The 20,145-nt window shown below is 48.3% G+C and overlaps 1 protein-coding gene across 1 annotated transcript in view; it reads right to left on the reverse strand.

Moving 5' to 3' along the window:
* The window catches only part of SLIT3 (slit guidance ligand 3), a 616,238-nt gene that overhangs the window by 128,464 nt on the left and 467,629 nt on the right, over positions 1–20,145 (reverse strand). Inside the window, exons 7-9 of the mRNA XM_082622425.1 lie at positions 18,168–18,239; positions 12,005–12,168; positions 2,441–2,582 (exon numbers count right to left, since the gene is read on the reverse strand). Of these exons, the coding sequence (XP_082478551.1) occupies positions 2,441–2,582; positions 12,005–12,168; positions 18,168–18,239 (378 nt within the window). The remainder of the gene's footprint in view (positions 1–2,440; positions 2,583–12,004; positions 12,169–18,167; positions 18,240–20,145) is intronic.

Raw genomic sequence — 20,145 nt, forward strand, 5'->3', positions numbered from 1 at the left:
TGAGACCTGGTCAGCGGAAGGTCTGTGGTTGCCAAAGAGAAAAGATAAAAACTGGCAGACGGAATGGGAAAGGAACAAGGCGGGGCAGAGAAAGAAAGCAAGGTGCTATGGGAATGTGAAATGAGATGTGTGTTGGCGGGGATTCTGTCTTGACACCCTTGTTGGGAGGCCCAGAGTCCTACCCTGGCATGGATGGAGGGGATGGCTCTTGTGATGTGGAGCACAGGGTTAACTGGGTAGAGAAAGAGACCGGGGCTGGGGAGGAAGGTGGGAAGACCGTGGGTGCAGAGAGAGAAAGAAGCGGGGCGGGTGGGTCAAGGGAGGGAGAAAAAGAGATGGGGGAAGGGTACAGGAAGGGCAGAGAGGAGGGACAGGCGTAGGGGGCAATGGGGGACGGAGGGCGGGGGTGGGGATGGGCGGGACAGGCGTGAGGTCTAAGTGAAGTCCCGGGAAGTAAGCGCGCTCCACGGCTGGAGCCACGGACCACAGGGAGTGAAGGCGAGTCACAGGAAAACACAAAGGGAATTAATTCACTGCTGGTTTTTGCTAAGAGAAGACTGCCGGCTGAGTGCAGGTGGAGTAAGGTACAGAAGGTGTGGACGTCAGGGCCAAACAAACACACGTGGCGGACTCGCTGCTGCCTGCGGGAAGGGCGTGGAGGCGTGGGTTGTGTCCATGGGGGCTGAGGAAGGATGTTTGAAAGGGAATCCGAGGAAAGCTGGCGAAGCAACTGAAGAGAGAAGAAACAAAGGCTCCCCTGCCGTAAGTTATATGTTTCTTCTCATCTCAATCAGGGTGAAACCAAAGTCATTTAAATGATCTGGCCCCTCATTACCCCTCCGACCTCATCCCCTGACACTCTTCCTTGTGTTCACTCCACTCCAGCCGCACTGGCCTTCTGGTATACCAGGCACAGTCCTACCTCAGGGCCTCTGTGCATGCAGTCCCCTCTATTTGCAATACTCTCCTCCAGATACCCACTCGCTTTTTCTCTGACTCACTTCTTTAGTTTTCTCCACAGAACCTACCATCTTCTAACATAATAATTCTTTCTAATTCACTTTGTTCTGTTTATTGTTTGTTGCACTCTTCCCTCAACTAGAATGCAAGCACCATAAAGGCAGAAATTTGGTCTCTTTTGTTCACTGCTGCTCCCTAAGCACAGAACAATGATTGGACCACAGTGGGCTCACAATAGATGTTTGCTGAATGAATGCATGAATGAATGAAAGGGTCAATGGGTCATCTATTGGAATGCATTGGGAACAGAAGGGCCTGCGGAAGAGGAGAAAGAGGAAGGGGGGAGGGGAAAAGGGAGGAGGAGGAAGGAGAGGAGGGGGAGGGGAGGGAGAGGAGGGAGAGGAGATGATGCAGCAGAGAGGTGAGGGAAATGTATACAATATCTTTTATCTGGAGGGATTTTATCCAGTGATGTTTCTAGTTGGGGGGGGTCCATCTAATCATGTGTTTAATAAAGCCATCTAAAGATGAAGGTAGAAATGAAAACAGTGATTGTCATGTAAAGAGTGATCTTCAGGTCAATGTTCACTGACCCTCTACTCAATCCAGCATGAGACACTGGTCATTTTCTAACATATGAGAGAAGAGTGGACAAGATTAAGCTGCGCGGACAAACAAATTTTACTGGACTTTTGGATACCCGTGCACACACATAGACACACACAATCTTGTCGCATTACCTAAAGGTCTGATCTAGACGACAATAATCTGATTTGAAATGATTAAGAGCTCAGCCTCTTGCTCAGTAATAGTAGCTGTGAAATCAGTTCATTATTCGTATACTTTCCTCCCCCCCCACCATTTTATAGAAGGCTTGCCCTTGTGTCAAGGGCTATATTAAGTGCTTTACATGTGGTATTTCATTTAGTTTTCACAATGACCCGTTCAGTAATACTATAATTATCACATTACTATAAATGAGAATACTAGAGATGAGGGAGAGCAATTATTTTGCCCATAATCACAGACAGCTAGTACATGGTAGAGCCAGGATATAATCCCGGGGTGACCCTAGGGCAGGGACTGGCCAACCTTTCCTGCAAAGGGCCAGACAGAAGATATATTAGGCTTGGTGGGCGGTAAGTTCCTTTGTCACAACTACTCAATAATGCCCTACAAGAACAGCCATAGGCAATACATAAATGAATGGGTGTGGCTGTGTTCCAATAAAACTTTATTTACAAAAATAGGTGGTGGACATACTTGGCCCATGGGCTGTCATTTGCTGACTGTGCTCTAGAATCTATGCTCTTGACCCCTGAGCTATCATACCTGGGAAAGCCTGGAAAGAGAGCAAAGAGATTGCTGAGTGCTTTCAACAGTCAGCTCTAACAGCCCAGCATGCCACCAGCCTGTGGGGGACTGGCTGAGACCAAGAGGCCAACTGGCCAGGGACAGAGGGCAGCAGACAGGCACTTACATTTCAACGATGCCCTCTGGCAAGTTGGCGGGGATCTCCATCAAGCCCTTCCCTCGACAGTCCACGATGTTATTACTGCAAGTGCAGGCTGAGGGGCAGGAGATGGAGTTGGCATTGCAGGATGGAGGCTCCGAGTGCGGGCCTGTGGGACCAGAACACAATGGTCAATTCATGTCAGTGTCAGCAGCTGCCTGGGCTTCTGTGTCTCTTAACCAGCTTCCCAAGGAGGCAGCGTTACCTGATCAGCTACCTGAAAAATCATCACCAGCTAACATCGGCCCTCAGCTGGGAGACACAGCTGCCGCTGGCTAAACATTCAGCCAAGAGGAGAGAGCCTACCCTTGACCTGACCATTTCTAGATTGTTCCACTTGCTCTGTCCGCCCCTCATCCTTAGTCTTTCAGAGACAGAGTTGCTCTCAGAATCAATCACACATGAAAATATGCCACTGGAATGCAAAGAGCAAACACTGGGACTACTTTTTCAGGGAGTCCAATGTCTGAATGACATTCCAGGGTTTTGGGCTTTTATCTGGGGCTTGGATACCACGTGTAGACACACCTTCGTTTCTTTCTCAAGTGGCTGGAAGTCACTATCAAAACCAAGTGGGAAGGGAAAAGGTGACAGAATTTCCTCATTTGGGGCACTGATGTTGTCCAAGTGTCAACAGAGCCATCAACAGCGACATCCAAGGCCTTTTCAAACAGCTTTTATGTCCAAAGAACATGCAAATAAAACTTATCTCATTAGAAAAAAAGTGAATAAGTTACTACATATTTTGGAGTCTTAGTTTTGTTTGAGGTGAGAACCCATGTGAATCTATCACAAAGTGGTAAAAAAAACAAGAAAATGGCAAGGAAGGAGCTTATTTAGAAAGCCAAATGAAGATAAACATATTAGCAAACTAACTCAAGATTCAAAGAGTCATAAGAATCTTAATCACTTTCTCTGGTGGTCACACCAAATTGCTAACAGAAGTAAATTCAAACATTTTAAAGACACTGTGTAAGTTTTCACACTATGACTGTTTCTTCAAAGTGAGGTAAGAATCGCAAACCTGTGGTTAGTCTTTCAAATGTGGACACTGTGGTCCAAAAGGTAAACTCAACCCAATGGCCTTCTCAGGACCTTATCCCATACCTGGGGATCCAGCCAGCAGGGATGATTTCAGTGTCTTTCCAGATCCACCTCCCTGAGCAAAGGGCCATGGGCTGAGACCAAACTCAGACTAACTCTGCAAACATCCTCACTGCTCAGACGTGGACAGTCTGGCTGGGGGCTCTTGGAGAGAGATTAAATGTGAAACATGGAAAATATCTGTAGGCAAAGATGATTTTGGTTTGGCCACTGTTCACTGGAGAGGCTGAGGCTGGGAAGCCAGAGCGAGTCTAGTTACAGTGGTAGAATCAGAGGACTGACCGGGCCTGGGGCAAGTCCTCGTTTGGACAGTGAGTGAGCCTTAAAGCAGAGGCTCCCCTCTCCACGTTCAACAGTCCCTATACTTGGGGGTGGTCCTTCTGCAAGACTCAAATCGATGCCTATGGCTTAATTTGGAACATTTACTTTGCCAGAAAGTGCAACCCAGTGACCAAAGATTCTTACTTCCCTTGGCCTCACTTTCACACACACACACACACACACTTTAAAAACATCCTCTTAAGTGGAACATTCGAGCAAATATTCTTGTCTAGGGTACAAAGACTTCAAACTCTCCAGTGTCACACTAGTGGATCTAACAGAGACCATGGAAAATGCCAGAGAGTTGACAACTTACATTAAAATTCCCAAGTGGAACATTCCCTGAGAGAGAGGTGGTGCTGGCTTTGTTCCAAACTGGGAAAGTCTTTACATTTCTGAGAAAATGACAACCCCAGAGAGCCAGCCTGTAAGAACCTCAGATCAGGAATGAGACTGTTGTGGCCAAGAGTGTGGGCTCTGGAGTCCCACTGGCTCAATGTGAACCCTAGTTCTATCCTGTCATCCTTATGTCCCCGTGCCTCAGTTTCCCCTACCTGTAAAATGGGGGAAACAACAATACTTACTTCATAGCATGGCTTTATTGCTAAGGCAAAGGAAATTAATGCATGTAAAATATCAATATTTAGAAGGGGGCATGGCACAGAGTTAGTGTTTAGTTGTGTTATTTGTTATTGTTATTATTATTATCATTATTTTTTGGTTGCACCATGCGGAACACAGAACTTCCCTTGCCCCCTGTGGTGGAAGCATGGAGCCTTAACCACTGGACCACCAGGGAAGTCCTGTTGTTGTTATTATTAATAATGGGTCTGGCTCTGCCACGGATTGTCTACAAGACCTCAGGCAAGTCACAGTACACGCCCGCCCTGAGTTTTTCTGTTGCCATCTTGGTGAAGTTTGGACTGCATGACTTCTGAAGTCCTTTCTGGGTCTAGAGATCGACTACTGTTCTTCAGAAAAATGGAAGCAGAAGGATCAGAAGACATCTAAAAGCTCTCCCTCCTCTGCTGCATCTCTTTGCAGGTGGCAAAGAGGGTCTACAGTGGGCAGGGCTCGCGTCCCCTCACCTGCATCCTCCCAAGGAGGCTGGGAGCGCCAGGACTGCAGGTGTCAGGGCTTCTGAAGTGTAGATGGTGCTCCCCAAAGAAAACTGCCATGCCTGGCCCTGCATATCAAGGGGCTCCGGTGCCTGACCAGCCAGGGAGACACGCCACACCCCGCACCTTCCTGGATGGGAAGCATCAGGGGCTCCATGGAGCCCTGAGCCTGAGCACTTGCCTTTCTATCCACTGAGGCACAGGGTATCCGATGGCCATCCCTCTTTTGATCTGTCAAAATATTACTTAGTGGGGTGTGTCAGAAAAGAGCGGAAGAAAGGCATTATGTTTCAGGGCTCACATGGGCAACAGAAAGTTCTGAAATGGAGTTTCTTCAAAGGTACCCCTTCTGACTTCTGTGCTGAAATGAATTCTGTTTAAACCAGACCCAGGCTGCAGCCTTGAGTCCCTCTGGGAACGAGCTGTGTCTTTCACAGGGTGGCTCTGATTTGGAAGAGAGGGTGTGCTACATTGCAAAGGATGTTGTCAAGGCCAAAAAGGATTTGAAAAGCTTCCTTAACCAGATCACTAATGACACCTTTTATTACGCAGAGAGAAACAACAGTCATTATAGTCTACGTCAGCATCCTGGGCTGGCAGCTCCCCAGCTAGGTATTCACACATGGCAAGGATGCTACTCTCTTGTTGAAACAAAACACTTCAGGTTTAAGCCGGGGTTGAAAGATGAGTTTGCTTTTCCTGGAAACATTCCCCCTTAATCAATGCTGGAGGGACCAAGCCTATTTCCCTCTGGGTCTCTGAGTCCTGTGTGGTGGGAGTCCTTCCCCTTTGCTTTCTGCCTCTGGACAGAGTGAGACGAGCATGTTAAGTTCCACAAGGTCAGTGACATTTCCTATCTTATTCACTATTATATGCTCAGTGCCTAAAAGAGGGCCTGGCACAAAACACGCAATAAACACACCTTGGGTGAGTGAGAGGAAGAATACATGAATGAAATCGCCCCAGAAGCCTTAGAGACATGGGGACTGAATGCCACCAAGCTACCGAGGTGAACGATTCTTCTGGAAGGACTGTGAGGGGAGGCTCCCTGAGTTCTGAGTGCCCTGGGCACTGGTCCACAGCATCAGCCTCCGAGTGGGGAAGCGGAGTGGCAATGGGTAGACAGGACTCTCATGTCTGAAGCTCAGGTCTTTCTATCACAGCAAAGGCCATCTGTCCAGTCCCCTGAGGCCCCCTCTGAGCCTAGCTCACCTGCTCAGGTCAGGTGTCCTAGGTCCTCTGTCGACCTCTGTCAGCAAATCCATCCCTCCCAGCCTTTCCTGTCCACACACATTGAGGCTGAAGAGAGTGATGCAGGAGACAGTAGATTTCCAGGGGGACAAAGTGAGGAAACACCTACCTTTCTACCCAGAAAATTCTATGACTACAAGCTAGGAAGAAGAGAGGAATGGGAGCAGAATTTTTATATTAGGGTAGAAAGAGTCTCTGCACCTCCTTGATGGAAAGGGTCTCTCTAGGTGTGTGCCTGCCTGCATGCACGTGTGTGTCCCTGTTGTATGATGCATTCTCAGGGGGCCTATGAATCCTCATGGTCCTCGAGGGAGCCTGCCTCTGGTACCTGCTGTGCCTCTTCTCCCTGGCACAGCAAGGGCCTTAAATCAGAGCGCATTGACAAACCAGCAGGCAGACCCCCTGTCATGTACTGTCTAAGACGTTCTCTTATAAACTTAGGAGTGCATGGGGACTTATTCTTCCTTTCTCCATTTTAAAATAAGTGCCCAGGGGCTCCCCTGGTGGCGCAGTGGTTAAGAGTCCGCCTGCCGATGCAGGGGACGCGGGTTCGTGCCCCGGTCCGGGAAGATCCCACATGCCGCAGAGCGGCTGGGCCCGTGAGCCATGGCCGCTGAGCCTGCGCGTCCGGAGCCTGTGCTCCGCAACGGGAGAGGCCACAACAGCGAGAGGCCCGCGTACCGCAAAAAATAAAATAAAATAAATAAAATAAGTGCCCAGGTTCTCTGCTCTCGGAACTCTTCCAGTCCCAGTGCTAAAATGCTACTGCCCTGGGGTGGAAGGATGTCCTGATCAGAGTAGGGAGATGGGGATGTGGGCTGAGTACCTGTCTCTCTTCTGGGGGCCCATCTCACCTTTCCTTAATCACTGCAGCTCTGGAATCTCAATCTGGAGCCAAAGCCACCTCTGTGCCAAACAAGGAGGAAGCTGAGATGCCCGGCCTCCCTCCAGATGTCTCCTAAGACTCCCTGGACTGTGGCCTGATGTCTGGAGGGAGGGCAGAGCAGAGCTTGGGGAGAACGGAAGTGCTGGCCCTTCCCGCTCTTACTGGTCATCAAGGGAGTTGCTTCCCAGCCCAGGGGGCTGTCAACGAGCGAGAGGGCAGGAACGCGTTCCCAGCTAGACCTCTCACAGGGCAAGTGCCTGTGGTCACCGGCATGGATATTGTACCAATGATCCTCCCTCTGCTGACTGCACAATTCTCCCTCTGGTTCTGAGAAAGAAGAAAGATGGAGCGGTGACCAGGGATGTGACTTCTGCCCAGCTCTGACCCCATCTTTGTTCTTCTGCTCATTGGCAAATGGGAATGATCATCACCCTGAAAACCAAAGGCTCTAACTTGTCTGCCCAGATGAGTGGGGCGAGGTCACCGAGCTCCAGACCCAGAGAGGGCCATGGAGATGGTGAGGAAACAGAAGCCCTGAGAGAGGAGTGTACCTGCCCGTGGACACAGTCGTGGCCAATCTAATAATGACCATCATTCTCATAATAGTAGCTAACGTTTATAGGATGTTTCCTATGCACTGCATTGAGTGCTTTGTATGTATCACCTCACTTGATCCTCATAAAACCCCTGTCGTAGATCCATTATTATTATTCCCATAATAGAAGGGCTCTTCTACCATCTCCTCTGCCCAAAAGACACCCACCATGCCTCTCTATTGCCATGAAGTGGAAAACCGTCAAAGGCTTGGAATCTCAGGAGGCAGGAAAGGAGGCTCAGGGGTGAGACATGTATTGTGTCAGCTGCCCTGGAGACGGCTGGACACTCTTGCGTTAGAGCCGTTGTTTCTTTCTTTCTGTCTTGAAAGAGAACTTCACCCAGCAGAGTGCGGAGAGTTGGAAAATCGACTGGCCTCGTGAGCGCATGGAAATAAATTAATTCCAGTATTCAAATTAAGCATCCCTGTTGGCCTCTGGTCTTTCAAAAGCCAACAACAAACTGCAATGACAATGGGACTCGAGCAATTATGATGAGAATATAAATGAACGTGATTTAAATACCAGAGGCATGATAATTTGGAGAATGGCTAAATAAACCTAATAATCTCATTCCTGCAATGTCCAATTATGGTGTTTTAATTAAAACCTCCTAAGGAAATGGGTGGCTAGTCATGGCTCACCTTAATTAACTTTATACCTAGTAACTAGTCTCAAATTAAAAAAAAAAAAAAGAAGTAGAAGGGGAAAGTTTCTGGTTTCCAAGGAGATGCACCTATTTCATTTTTAATAATAACTGAGGAAGAGTTTGTTGAGAGGCTCTTAGGATCCAGCACTATTCTAGGTATTTTGGCACCGGAAAAAATGTAAGACATGGCCCCTTGTTACTAGAAGACAAGATTAATCTTCATGAAAATATATCTCACATTCAAAGGCAAAGGACAGATACATGTGAAATGGGTGGACAAACCAATGGGTTCAAAGATATTCAGAGGAAAGAGATAACTGACTCAAGAGGTCAAATATTTAGCTACTACCCTTGAATTACAAAATGTAACTGGTAGAAACTTTCTCAGATTAAGGGATCAGAAAATTGACACGTGGAAGACAAATCCTAGAGTTTGAACTCCAAAATAAGCCCTTTAGCTAAGGATGGAAAAAAAATTCAACTTGCAACTCACGTGAGCCTAACCATGGCCAAAGCAGAACCTTTTCTCCAATCTGCTGTATGAACTCATAAAGTCCACTGAGGGACCCTTCTAGTCCTAGGGCCCTAACTTCCTCTTAAAACAAGGAAAATTAACAGAGAAATCCTTTCAGCAAGAGCTAAAGGAAACCAAGCAGTCCTGTTGCATATCATAGAAAACTGTTAAGAATAACTAAAATAAGAGTCTCCCACCCTTGTGAAAAATGCCCGGCTGTCTCCCCAGGAGAGGAAAATAAATGCCCCTGATTGAAGGGGACCGTTGACAGAGGGGATGAATTTTGCCAGAGTGCGCCACTAGCAAATTTCTGGGTTAGCTGCGGTGATAAGGAACCAGTAGCCCGGACTTCTGGGGAGAAGAGGCTGGGCTCCAGACAGCCGGATTTAATTCAAAGGTAGATATCAGGGACTTGGGCAGGCAGGGCCCTCACAGGCCGAGAGAGATAAAGCTCCTTCCTGTCTCTGGAGTCATGCGTTGGGTGAATTTTTCGATACCGTGTAGGGGCGCAGGGAGGTTTTTCTAAGGCTGCCTCAACAGGGGCCACTGGTGATGAATACGCATAGGGATGGTTTAATTGCTGCCCCATGCCCTTCTTTCTCCTGAGCAGACGACTTCTATTTTTTAAGAGATGTTCATGTTCCTCCTTTCTTGACTGAAGTCCTCCTCCTGCGGGTTATGGGAGGAATAGCTTGGATGAGGAGGGACCCTGGTGGTTTTGCAGCTTTAAACAATGGCCATCAGGTCTGTCCCAAAACGCCTCATTCGGATGCCTTGCTGGGCTCTGCTGTGGGGCAGGGCCTGCACCCTCAGAGGTGGGCTGCATCTCATGGTAGGGGGTTGGTCGGTACGTGAAAATAGCCCATTTCTTTGACCTCCTGTGCGTGCACAGGCTGAGTCTTGCTCCACGCTGCTTCCTCTGGCATCCTTTTATCACAGTCTCACCACCTACCTTGAACAAATCATGAAAGACTCAGTACTTTGGGGAGGGGGTGCTCCTCCTGAACCCCACTAATGAGGGCGGTTGTTCATTCGTTACAGATGTTCAATTCCCCAGTTCTCCCCGCCATTGTATCTGACTTACTTTTCAGAAAGTTGCCCTGCACAGCATCCTATTTTGAAGCCTTGAGAGCTTGGGAAAAGCATCTAAAAAGTCCCCCATGCATAGGGGCCCTAAATTCATACTACTAGTGAGAGGGTGGAGATTAATAGCATACTCATGTCTGCAGTCTGTGGATTAAATTCTTGTGTCCTTAAAAGACACCTGGCCTCGTATGAAGAAGTTACAGCCCATCACTAGCAATGGGCTTGATTGCTATAAACAGGGGATATGATAAAGGTCATAGTCACCTATGTAACTATTAACCCACCTGTGAGATCCAGCTTTTTCAGAGGAGAGAGACCTGGGGCAGTAACATTTCCAGGACCCAGGAGGATCAGCCTCCCGGCCCTGGGTTTTGAGTCCTGACTGCTGCTGGGTAAGCAATGTCTCGGCACTCCCTTGATGGGAAGGTGCTTTCATGACGAAGCACCTTCGTGGTGGTATTCGTGTTGGCGCGCAGCTTTAAACTTGGTACCCACCCATAATAATGCATTTTAACCTCCTCCCTAATTAGTTTTTCTCAATAGCTTTTGGATGACTCCTGCACTCTATAATTATTTCTTTCACTGGCACTTATGCCGATATTGTACCCTTTGCCTAATAATTACTGTAATTACAGTCACTATATTTGAGTTGGGTGTCTGTGTGATAAACGGTTTTATTATGTGTTTGATGGAAAGTGATTTCTAAGTGGGCGTCTATAGCAAATTGTTGAGGTACTGCTCTGAAACATGTTAAAATGTTTTTGGGTATTAAATGACTTGATAAAGTTGTAACATGACAGGAGAAAGCAGCAGATCAGGGAGATAAAGTTGAATTCAAGGAAAATTCCTATATATGGCAAATGCAGCCTAAGAGCAGAAGAGGGCCAGTCTGCACTCCTGGCCGCATGGGGGTCCCATAGCACATAGTGGGCTCAATAAAACTTCCATACTGAAAGTGGGCAGCAATTTAAAAAGGTGAAAAGTGCAGTCCCCGCCCACGCTAAGCTCCTCATTCACCTTTTCCCTTCCTACACACCAGAGCCCCAAGATCAGCCTTTAGAAGCCACTGGGTCCCAATTCCAGGACTAAGTTCCTGGATCTCAGGAATGCATCTTTGGGGAACTCCTCAACTGAATACTTTTTTTTTTTGAGGAAATCAAGAGATTAGCTTACTTCCTTGCCACCAGAAAAGGGAAGAATGGATGGGATTGGGCAATGTCAATGAAAAGTAAAAACAAACAAGCAAGCAACATTTAGGACCCAAGGCAAAGGCGACATCCTCCGGGAAGCTTTTCTCAGGTCACTCAGCCACCTCCCACCCTGGAGAGATGAGCTGCCTTCAGTCATGTGCAAGCACAGCTCTGTTTTCTGTACTACATGGGCACCTGTGCTTCTATTTCAGTTCAGTTACCCACAGATCAAACTCTCGTGCTTGCTCAGCATTTTGTGGGCCCACTAAACTATAATAATTAAGCTCCACTCATTAGCTCTTACCAAGTACTGTGTATTATGCTAAGTGCTTTATATGCATTATTTCATTTAATCCTCCCACCCATCCCTGGAGTTATGGACTACGATTTTTTCTCTTCTGCAGACATGCAGTAACTTACCAAAGTCACACACCATTAAGGGACAGAGCTGAGATTTCCAGCCAAGCAGGCTGACCCCATAGCCTCTATTAGCCTGACTCTCAATTTCTAGGAGCAAATGGGCGATAGGAACGGGTTTGGCCAATGCTAAAGTACCTAATGGACTCTGAGGCTTAACAGGAAGTGACTCATGAGCTCCTTGAGCATTTTCCTTTATCAGATGGTAAGAGCTTCTTTTCTGGAACACGGGGAGGCACCTTAGAGTTCTTTAAGTGACTGGCGAATGCTGGGGCAACCTGCGAGGCTCCACACCGAGCTCTGGGCTGGGGTGTGTGTTCAAGGCCAAGGTGATGTTAAGGAGAGCTCACGGGTGGGCGAGTCACAGGACAGGAGGGGAGGGGAGCGATGGGGTCACCTCACCTGGGCACACGTACTCCTTCTTCTGCACGTCCGCCACGTTGAAGCCCCTCAGGTGCACAGGAGCCATGCAGAGAGTGAACTGGCCAATGGTCCGCCGCTGTCGCAGCCAATCTGAGAGCCAGGCCAGGTGACAGTCACAGTACAGGTGGTTGGAGTGGAGGCGCCTGGGAGAGGGAGGGACAGAGAGAGGATGCCGTCACAGCAGGAAGTGGGGAGGGTGCCATTGTCTGAAGAGAGTGGGCTGAACCTCCGTGCCCTTTGCCCAGTGTGACAGTCCTCGGAAGCCCAGGGGAGCACTGTCCTCTGCACCGCGGAATCACCACAGGAGCCTCAACCCTGTTATTGCCAAGCCACAAACGACAGTCATCTTCTCGTGCCGGCCACATCCATCCAATGGAGGCCTCCAGGCTTCTGAGCAATTCCCACTTTTTAATAGTAATTCCACCCTTTTCTTTCCCACTCAGGAAAAGCTCAACACATAGAAGAGGGAGGGTGACATTATTACAGCGATGATCCTGATTCAGGTCAAACTTCCAAAAGCGTGACTCAGGTGTAGCTTTCCGTACTTTAGCTAGGCCTGGTTCCAGATGCTTTACAACAGCCTCTCAATCTCCACACTCCAGTCTGTGGTGAACTGTGGCCGAGATCTGCTGTTGTCTTTTCTCTCCTTCCTTCGTTTTCTAAGTGTCCCTTTAGTGGACCCCCTGTGTGTCATGCTGGTGAGCCTAAAACCAATACTGCTGTGTGCACTAGCCAGGGTAAGCAGGGAGCAGAGAGAAGGGGACCTTTTGAAGGATGCACCTTCTCTTCAACCTCCAATTTAAATAAGGTGTTTACAGGCTCTTGTCATCCACAGCACTTTCTCCAGAGTGCCCTTCATAGCCTTCCCAAGTTCAAGTCCACCTGGTGTATTTGCTATTCTGACTGGTTCGGTGCCTCTGAAAAGGCTTTTTATCCATCTCTTCAGGACTCTTGGGCTTTCTCCCCCTAGTAGCTGTGGCTCCAGATCAGCTTCTCACCCTGGAGTGAATAAGATTCCTGAGAGGGATCTTCAGGTTCCACATCCTAGGGGAGCCTCATCTGGTTAAGTTGAATTTCCTTTCCACTGTCTGGAGGGCAACCTAAGGATACCCAGGGGATCCTAAAGGTTCTTCCCCAAGGTTTCTGCATCAGGGGTTTCCAACTTCCACAGTCCCTACAAACTTAGATCGTTAGCAGTGGCGGTAGGTGAGTTTCAGTCACGACAGCTGATCATATACTTGGCTTTCTGATGCAAATTTCAACTGCCCCATCCTGCACCTGCTCAGCAGCCAGCAATATCTTGGGACTTTCAAGTACTCTGTGTCATGCCAGTTAATACTGAGTGGCAGACCGAAGCAGTGGCTCAGGCTACATCCATGTCTGAAATGGAGACAGCTGAAGGGCTCTTGACCACACTCCACTTAGTGTAAGGTCAACATTGCTAAACACTGGCCAAGTGTAGCTCATCTGCGCTGCCTGCCAGCAGAGTCTCCCTGGCCCTGCACGGGTGCAAACCTCGGGCAGGCCAGGCCCACCAGGGACCTTGGCAGACTCAGGGTGGGGGTCCCAGGTCCCATAATATCAGACTGACTAAACGAACCCATATCCCACCTAGAATGTCATTTTTTTCTGCTGAAAAATATTTGAAAAGATTTTTTTACAATTTTGTTGAAACATGATTAATCTTGATGTTATAATTTTCTTTTTGTATTTCAGAGCCAATACTTAAAAGTCAAAGACAACTGCATATACCCCCAGGACCAAGACACTGCGCCTGTTATGGGCCCCAAGCAATGCTCGCCTCTGAACATCAAAGCTCAGGCCCCAGTGCTGTGGAAACAAGCCTGACTCCCTCTTAGTCTGGCAGGAAGAGGTACGACAGGTGGGAAGCGGGAGGGAAGGCAAAATCCTAACCTGGAGGGAAGGACCTCAGTTCTAAGAAGGAAGGCAAGACCTCTGTGTATTCAACAAAGATGACCACTTTGTGCCAAGGACGGAGGGGGGCCTGGTGTTGGGCTTGGAGCTGGCTACTCTTTCCCAAAGAGTATGAAGTGGAGGAGGGAATTCCTTTTCTGCATTGGGACTTATTGGGAAATTGCAGCATGAGGGAAAATGATCTGTCTCCTGACCCATCAGTGAGCTGTTGAGAGACAGAGAGAGAGAGAGAGGGAGAGAGAGATGATTGCGTGGCCAGGAATAAACCACCAGGTATAAAGGCTGTCTAGGAAAACAGTGACAGTGGGTCAGTTCTTAGTGACAAGGCAGAGCAGAGGTAGGCTGCAGTGGCACGCACAGGTTGAGGTGCTAGAGTTTTTTTGTGTGCCTTTTCATGAGTTTGGCTTTTATCAGGAAAGGCAGTTGCCCTCTTTGGCACTGAGGTATGGAAGCTAAGGAAACAAGACGGATCAATGCAAACAAATTCCCATCAGTTCCAGTCAGAGGTAAGAGATCAATGGAACAACAAAAATGAGGTTTAGGTAAGTCAGACCCTTACTGAGCTGATTAATTTCTGGGATAATCAAAATGTCAGTGGTTTCCCTTTTGGAAGTTTATATTAGGTTGGTTGTTCCTTAATACCCACTGGCCAGCCCCAAGCTACCTCCCCTTTTTTTTTTTTTTTTGCGGTACGCGGGCCTCTCCCGTTGCGGAGCACAGGCTCCGGCCGCACAGGCTCAGCGGCCATGGCTCATGGGCCCAGCCGCTCTGAGGCATGTGGGATCTTCCCGGACCGGGGCACGAACCCGTGTCCCCTGCATCGGCAGGCGGACTCTCAACCACTGCGCCACCAGGGAAGCCCAAGCTACCTCCTTTTTAAACCTTGCTACAGATGGCCCTTATCCCTTTGTCCATTTCTGTAGGAATTTCTCCTCTCGTAAGTAGGACCATGGAAAAGAGGTGACCCAAACTGCTTTTGAAGCCACGTAAAGGCTCTTGTCAAAAGCCCTGGACAGTGGACAGGCTCAGATGCCCCCTCTTGGAATTTTACCCAGCAGAAGGGCTGGAGAGTCGAGCTGGGAAGAGTCTTTCAAGCTGCCTTTTACATCATGTTCCATAGATCAAATTGAGCAATGTTATCCCAAATACGAATGTTAAAAGAAAAAGAATCTTGATGATCTTGAAACTTGAGCCCAGACACTGCCAGGAGTATTTCTAGTTTTCTTGAGTGAGAAGAGACATTATCTTAATTACTTTCAATAACTTTTCTGATGTCAATGACACAGGGAGGGTGGCCTCCAGTGGCCTTTCAGCCATGTGGAAGCTCCAGTCTCCTCTTCCTCAGCTCACCTGATGCTCTTCTGCTTTTATTCCTACTGAACGGGACAAGCTCAGGTTCTGATGTCATAGTGCCAGAATCTGACATAGGCTCTGTGCTTTTTGACTTTGACCTTGGGCAGCAATCTAATCCTGGGCCTCACTGTTATCATCTATAAAATGGGGATATTAATGGTGCCTCCTTGCTTGGGCCATTGTGAGGATTGAAATGATTCATGAAAAATGCTAAGCACAAGGCCTGGGACACCGTAAACTACCGAAGAAATGTTTGCTCTTATTATTCTTACTGTGAGGAGACTAGCTCCAGACTTCAGGCTCTTCCCAACCCAAGGCCCTGCCTGTACAAGGCTGTCATTTCTTAGCCACCAAAGCATCAAGGCGGCTAGATGGTTCCTGTCAGTTGTTCTGTGGTCTTTCGCAGACAGAAACACCATATTTCATGTTGGCGAAACCACTTTTACAGAAGATAAGGTGAATGAATACAAATGCCAATTTGTAAAAGGTGCCTTTTAGCCACAGATGCTAAATTAAATTTCCAGCAAATCCTTTTAGAGAGGGTCAGCGTTCATTTTCTATAAAATGTGGCTTTCTGAATTCAATATAAAAGCTTTCCTTTAGAAATCCCATTTACGACTTCCTTCCTCTCTCCTCTTCCCCCTTTCTCCACCACCAGCGCTCCCCCCTCACCACCACACTTTAATTACAGTGAGGGGGGATTAGTCAGCTCAAGTCTCTGGGGAGTTCTCTACAGAGCCATCTCTGAAATTAAACTAAAGAGAAAATGGCAGCAGGCAGGGAGCAAAGAGAACAGACGAGATTGATGGATTGATCCGAACTCATCAGATGAGTGTTCAGGACCACAGGGAAGCATGACAGCAGAAACAAGGAGAAAAAACTCCCCTGCCCTCTTTCCCCGCCCTTACAACACCCCAACAAAGATCCAGACCTCACCATCTTCCCTGCCTCCCATGGACCCCTCCTTGCTCTCTTATTGATGCTTTTCAACTGAAAATAACAGGAGGGGAGGTAGAAATCACAAAGCAGCAGCCCACAGGAGCTGGACTGCTGGTTGCGCAGGTGAGAGCCGTATTTCTTCTATTCAACCCATTCGCCTGGGGAGATGCGGGCCCAGCACCTGAGGACCCAGTGATTTCTCCTGCACCATTCCCTTTAATCTATCTATCTATCTATCTATCTATCTAGGCCGCATGCAGCATGTAGGATGTGGGATCTTAATTCCCTGACCTGGGATCGAACCCGTGCCCCCTGCATTGGGAGTGTGGAGTTTTAACCACTGGACTGCCTGGGAAGTCCCACCATCCTCTTTTAAAAGGAAGGGAAGAAGGTAGATTTTCTTGGCTGAATTCTGCTAGCCCATGAGGGATCAGAGGAAGAAATGGGCACAATGGTGGAAGCTGAGCTTGGATCCTCCTTCTATATAATAACTAGTATTTGCTGTGTGGACACCATGACCAGGCACTTTATATGTTAGTACATGTCATTCCCACCATAACTTTGAGGCAAGCACTTATGAATTCACTATCTGTGAAGAACAGAGAGATGAAGTGACTTGCCCAGAGTAAGTGGCGGAGCTCGTATTTAACCTCGGGTCTGTCTGACTCCCAGCTCTGGGTCCTTCTGAGGGTTCTCTGTATCATCTCCTCATCAATTGCTTCATTGATCTTTGCTTCATTCTTACCTGAGATAAGGTCACTTTCTCACTCATGCAGGGGTCTCAAACCTTATAAGTATTGAGATCTCCTGGAGGGCTTGTTAAAAACAGATGGCTAGGTCCACCCCAGAGATTCTGATTCCATGGGTCTGAGGTGGGACCTGCAATTTTGCTTTTCAACAAGTTCCAGGTGATGCTGACACTACTGGTCTAGGGACCCCCACTTTGGGAACCACTGCTCTAAGGATTTTCACATCTGCTTGGATGCAATGTTGCTCAGGGGCCATAGATAAGCTGGTCGCTTGGTATTTTTAAATCTAGATTTCTGGATAAATGGTACGATGATGATAATAATAATATAACTATAAATACCATTTATTGCCTACTATGTGCCAGGCACTTTACTCTTGGGGGCTGACTCTCCCCTACTGCTGTGATATAAACTCCATTGAGGCTCCATCAACACAAGAAAAACATCAAGTATTGACCTCTTTGGAAAGGCCAGCAGAGTACATTTGCAGAGGAACTGAAAAAGGATTTCTGGCTGAGAGAGGAGAACTTACCAGGTAACAAAGGCACTAGACCTGCTCTCGGGATGGGGCACCGTGGGGAGATTTGCTTCCTGAGTACACATTCTGGAAGGCTTGAGCCCACCCAACACATTAAAGATAAAGAATGGAGTTACTGCATTCTGATACCAGAATATCATCCAGGGAGCAGAAAAGTGTGGTGTGTGGTGGGTGGGAGGCTGGGGTGAAGGAGTGGCTAAGACTCCCCCTCCTCTACCGTTCCCAGAGCGGGAAACAACTGTAGCCTTTGGCAGTAGGATAGAACTGCCAGGGGTACAGGACATGAACTAAGCAAATGATGAATCATCACATCCCTGTTCTCAAAGTTCTGTGACGATGTAACACTGATAAACTTTTCCATCCAGGTGGAAAACACAAAGATTTCCCCAGTCCAGGAAGATTCCCGGGGTGAAGAGAACTGAGTTGGCCTGAAGCAGGATGGTGGTTGAGAACCATGGGTGGCTCCGTGACCCTTCCCCACGTCTGCCCTCGCTCACCAACACCCCTTAGTCAGTAGCAGAGGGAGGAGGCGTTTGGATGTAGGAACCAAGGGTGAGGTTTTACAAGCAGCTGAGAGCTGCTTAAGGTGGGGAGCAGGTGGGGGAGGAAGCAGGGGACCTTTACTCACAAGGTTCGAATCTTCGGCATGTGGTTGAAGCTGGTGACCAGGATGCGGCTAATGTTGTTGTTATTGAGAGTGCTGCGGAGAAAGAGGAGAAACGGTCAACAGGGCAGTAGCGTGGCGGGTACCAGGATGCTTATGGAAGGTGGGGAAGGGATGGATGTGACTGCAAGAGGGACCATCCATCAACAGCCATGGGTTAGTTGGTGCAGCAGCCGGAGACAAGTGGACGGGTCTCCAGATGATAGGAGAATCCCTGATTCCTTTTACAAGTGGGTCCCTCTTTTCCTCTGCTGCCCTCTCAGTACTCACTTACCTACCTGGAGCAATAAGGTTGCTTCCTGAAATCCTACTGTGTCCTGAGTGCTTCATTACAACGTCGCTGATTCCCACAACTACAATGCCCGTTACATATTCTTGTCCTCATTTTAGAGAGAAGGAAACAGATACAAAACATCTTGCTCAGCTGCACACAACCCTACAGGGGAGGCTTTATCCTTGTGTTATAGATGAGGAAGTTGAGCTTCAGAGAAGTAAAACTACTTTTCCAAGGACTCACAGCTATTAAGCTGTGGACTTGGGATTTGAACGCAGTACTGGCTTGCTCCAAACTCCTTGCCCTGCCCATTATACATACTGCCTCATACAGGATGCTATGTGGATAGGTTATTTTATGAGTATTTTCCAGCCATCTTCTGGCTCTTTAAAGATATCTTGTCTGAAGTGAGTCTGTGAGCACAGGGATTCGGTCTCTACTTGCTTGTGCCTCCCCGTGACCATGGATGGGGACTCCTCCAGTGCAGCATTGACACTGACTGGTATCTTTGTACAGGGAAAAGGGAAGAGAGGGATGTGAGCCCCATAAATGGACCAGAATGAAATCAGCCTGTAGGTAAGTACAGCCCTGGGCTTACCCTTCTAGAAGGACCTATTATGGGAGCCCAGGGAAAGCATGGCAGCCAAGGAAACCATGTGCAGAAGTGGAAATGTTATGTAGCAGAAGGGACCGTCTGGGTCGGTTATTTCAGTGACTATGCAGACAGAGGCAACCGTTCGCGGCAAGACTGGATCTAGTTCTCAGCTCTCTGACCCACACCTGCCTCACTTTGCATCTCAAAGAGCAGGAGTTGGATACGGCCCACGGTACGCTCCTTCGTGATGGCCACTTGCTCCTGTGCTCCTCCAAGGCCACATCAGATGCCCTCTTCTCATCCTCCCCCTCCTCTTACCCTCCCACGGGGTCCCACTGGCCCAGGAAGGAGCCTTTCTTTGGAAGCCTTCACTGGTGAAACAGACTTCTTTTGCCCCTCGCTCTCGGTAAACACATTATCTTCCTCTTAAAACGCCCTCTAACATTTTCTATCTTATGCATTACTACAGTCCCAAGGCCTGGTCCATACATGGTTCAGATTGAGTCTTATATGCCCTAGTTGTGTGGTCTCGGGCCAATGATCAACATCTCTTAACCACAGCTTCTTCATCGGCAGAAGGAGGAAGGCAATGGTTCCTACCTCACAGGCTGGTAAAAGGCTTAGCAGACAGTATGTGCTCAGTCATTGAGGCTCCCGTTTAACTGATGTTGGTGGAGAGGATCTAGTCCTGTCCTGGTCATTCCGGTTCCCCTCACACAACCCCAACCCCCAAGGGAATACCAACAGAGCTTTGTCTGGCACACAGTGGCCCCCATACACACCCCACCCCACCCAAGGGGCCCTGCACAGATGCTTTCTCCCCTGGGGACACTAGTCACAGCAGGATTCCAGGGACCACATACCCCTCACCCCAGGCTATTCCTCAAGGCCTTTGGCCAAAAAGGCCAGGAGGAAATCTATTTACACAGAGGCACAGAACCGACTACTTTTTCCTCCCTCCCCCCCCCCATATTTCTTCTGCACCCTGCACCCTGTGTCTGGCATTATTTTAGCCATAGAGTATGCTAGAGAGGAAAGAACCAAATTTACACTGCCTGTTTCTGCCCACTCTG

Source organism: Mesoplodon mirus, assembly GCF_964341445.2.
Source record: "Mesoplodon mirus genome assembly, chromosome: 5".
Taxonomy (NCBI): Eukaryota; Metazoa; Chordata; class Mammalia; order Artiodactyla; family Ziphiidae; genus Mesoplodon; species Mesoplodon mirus.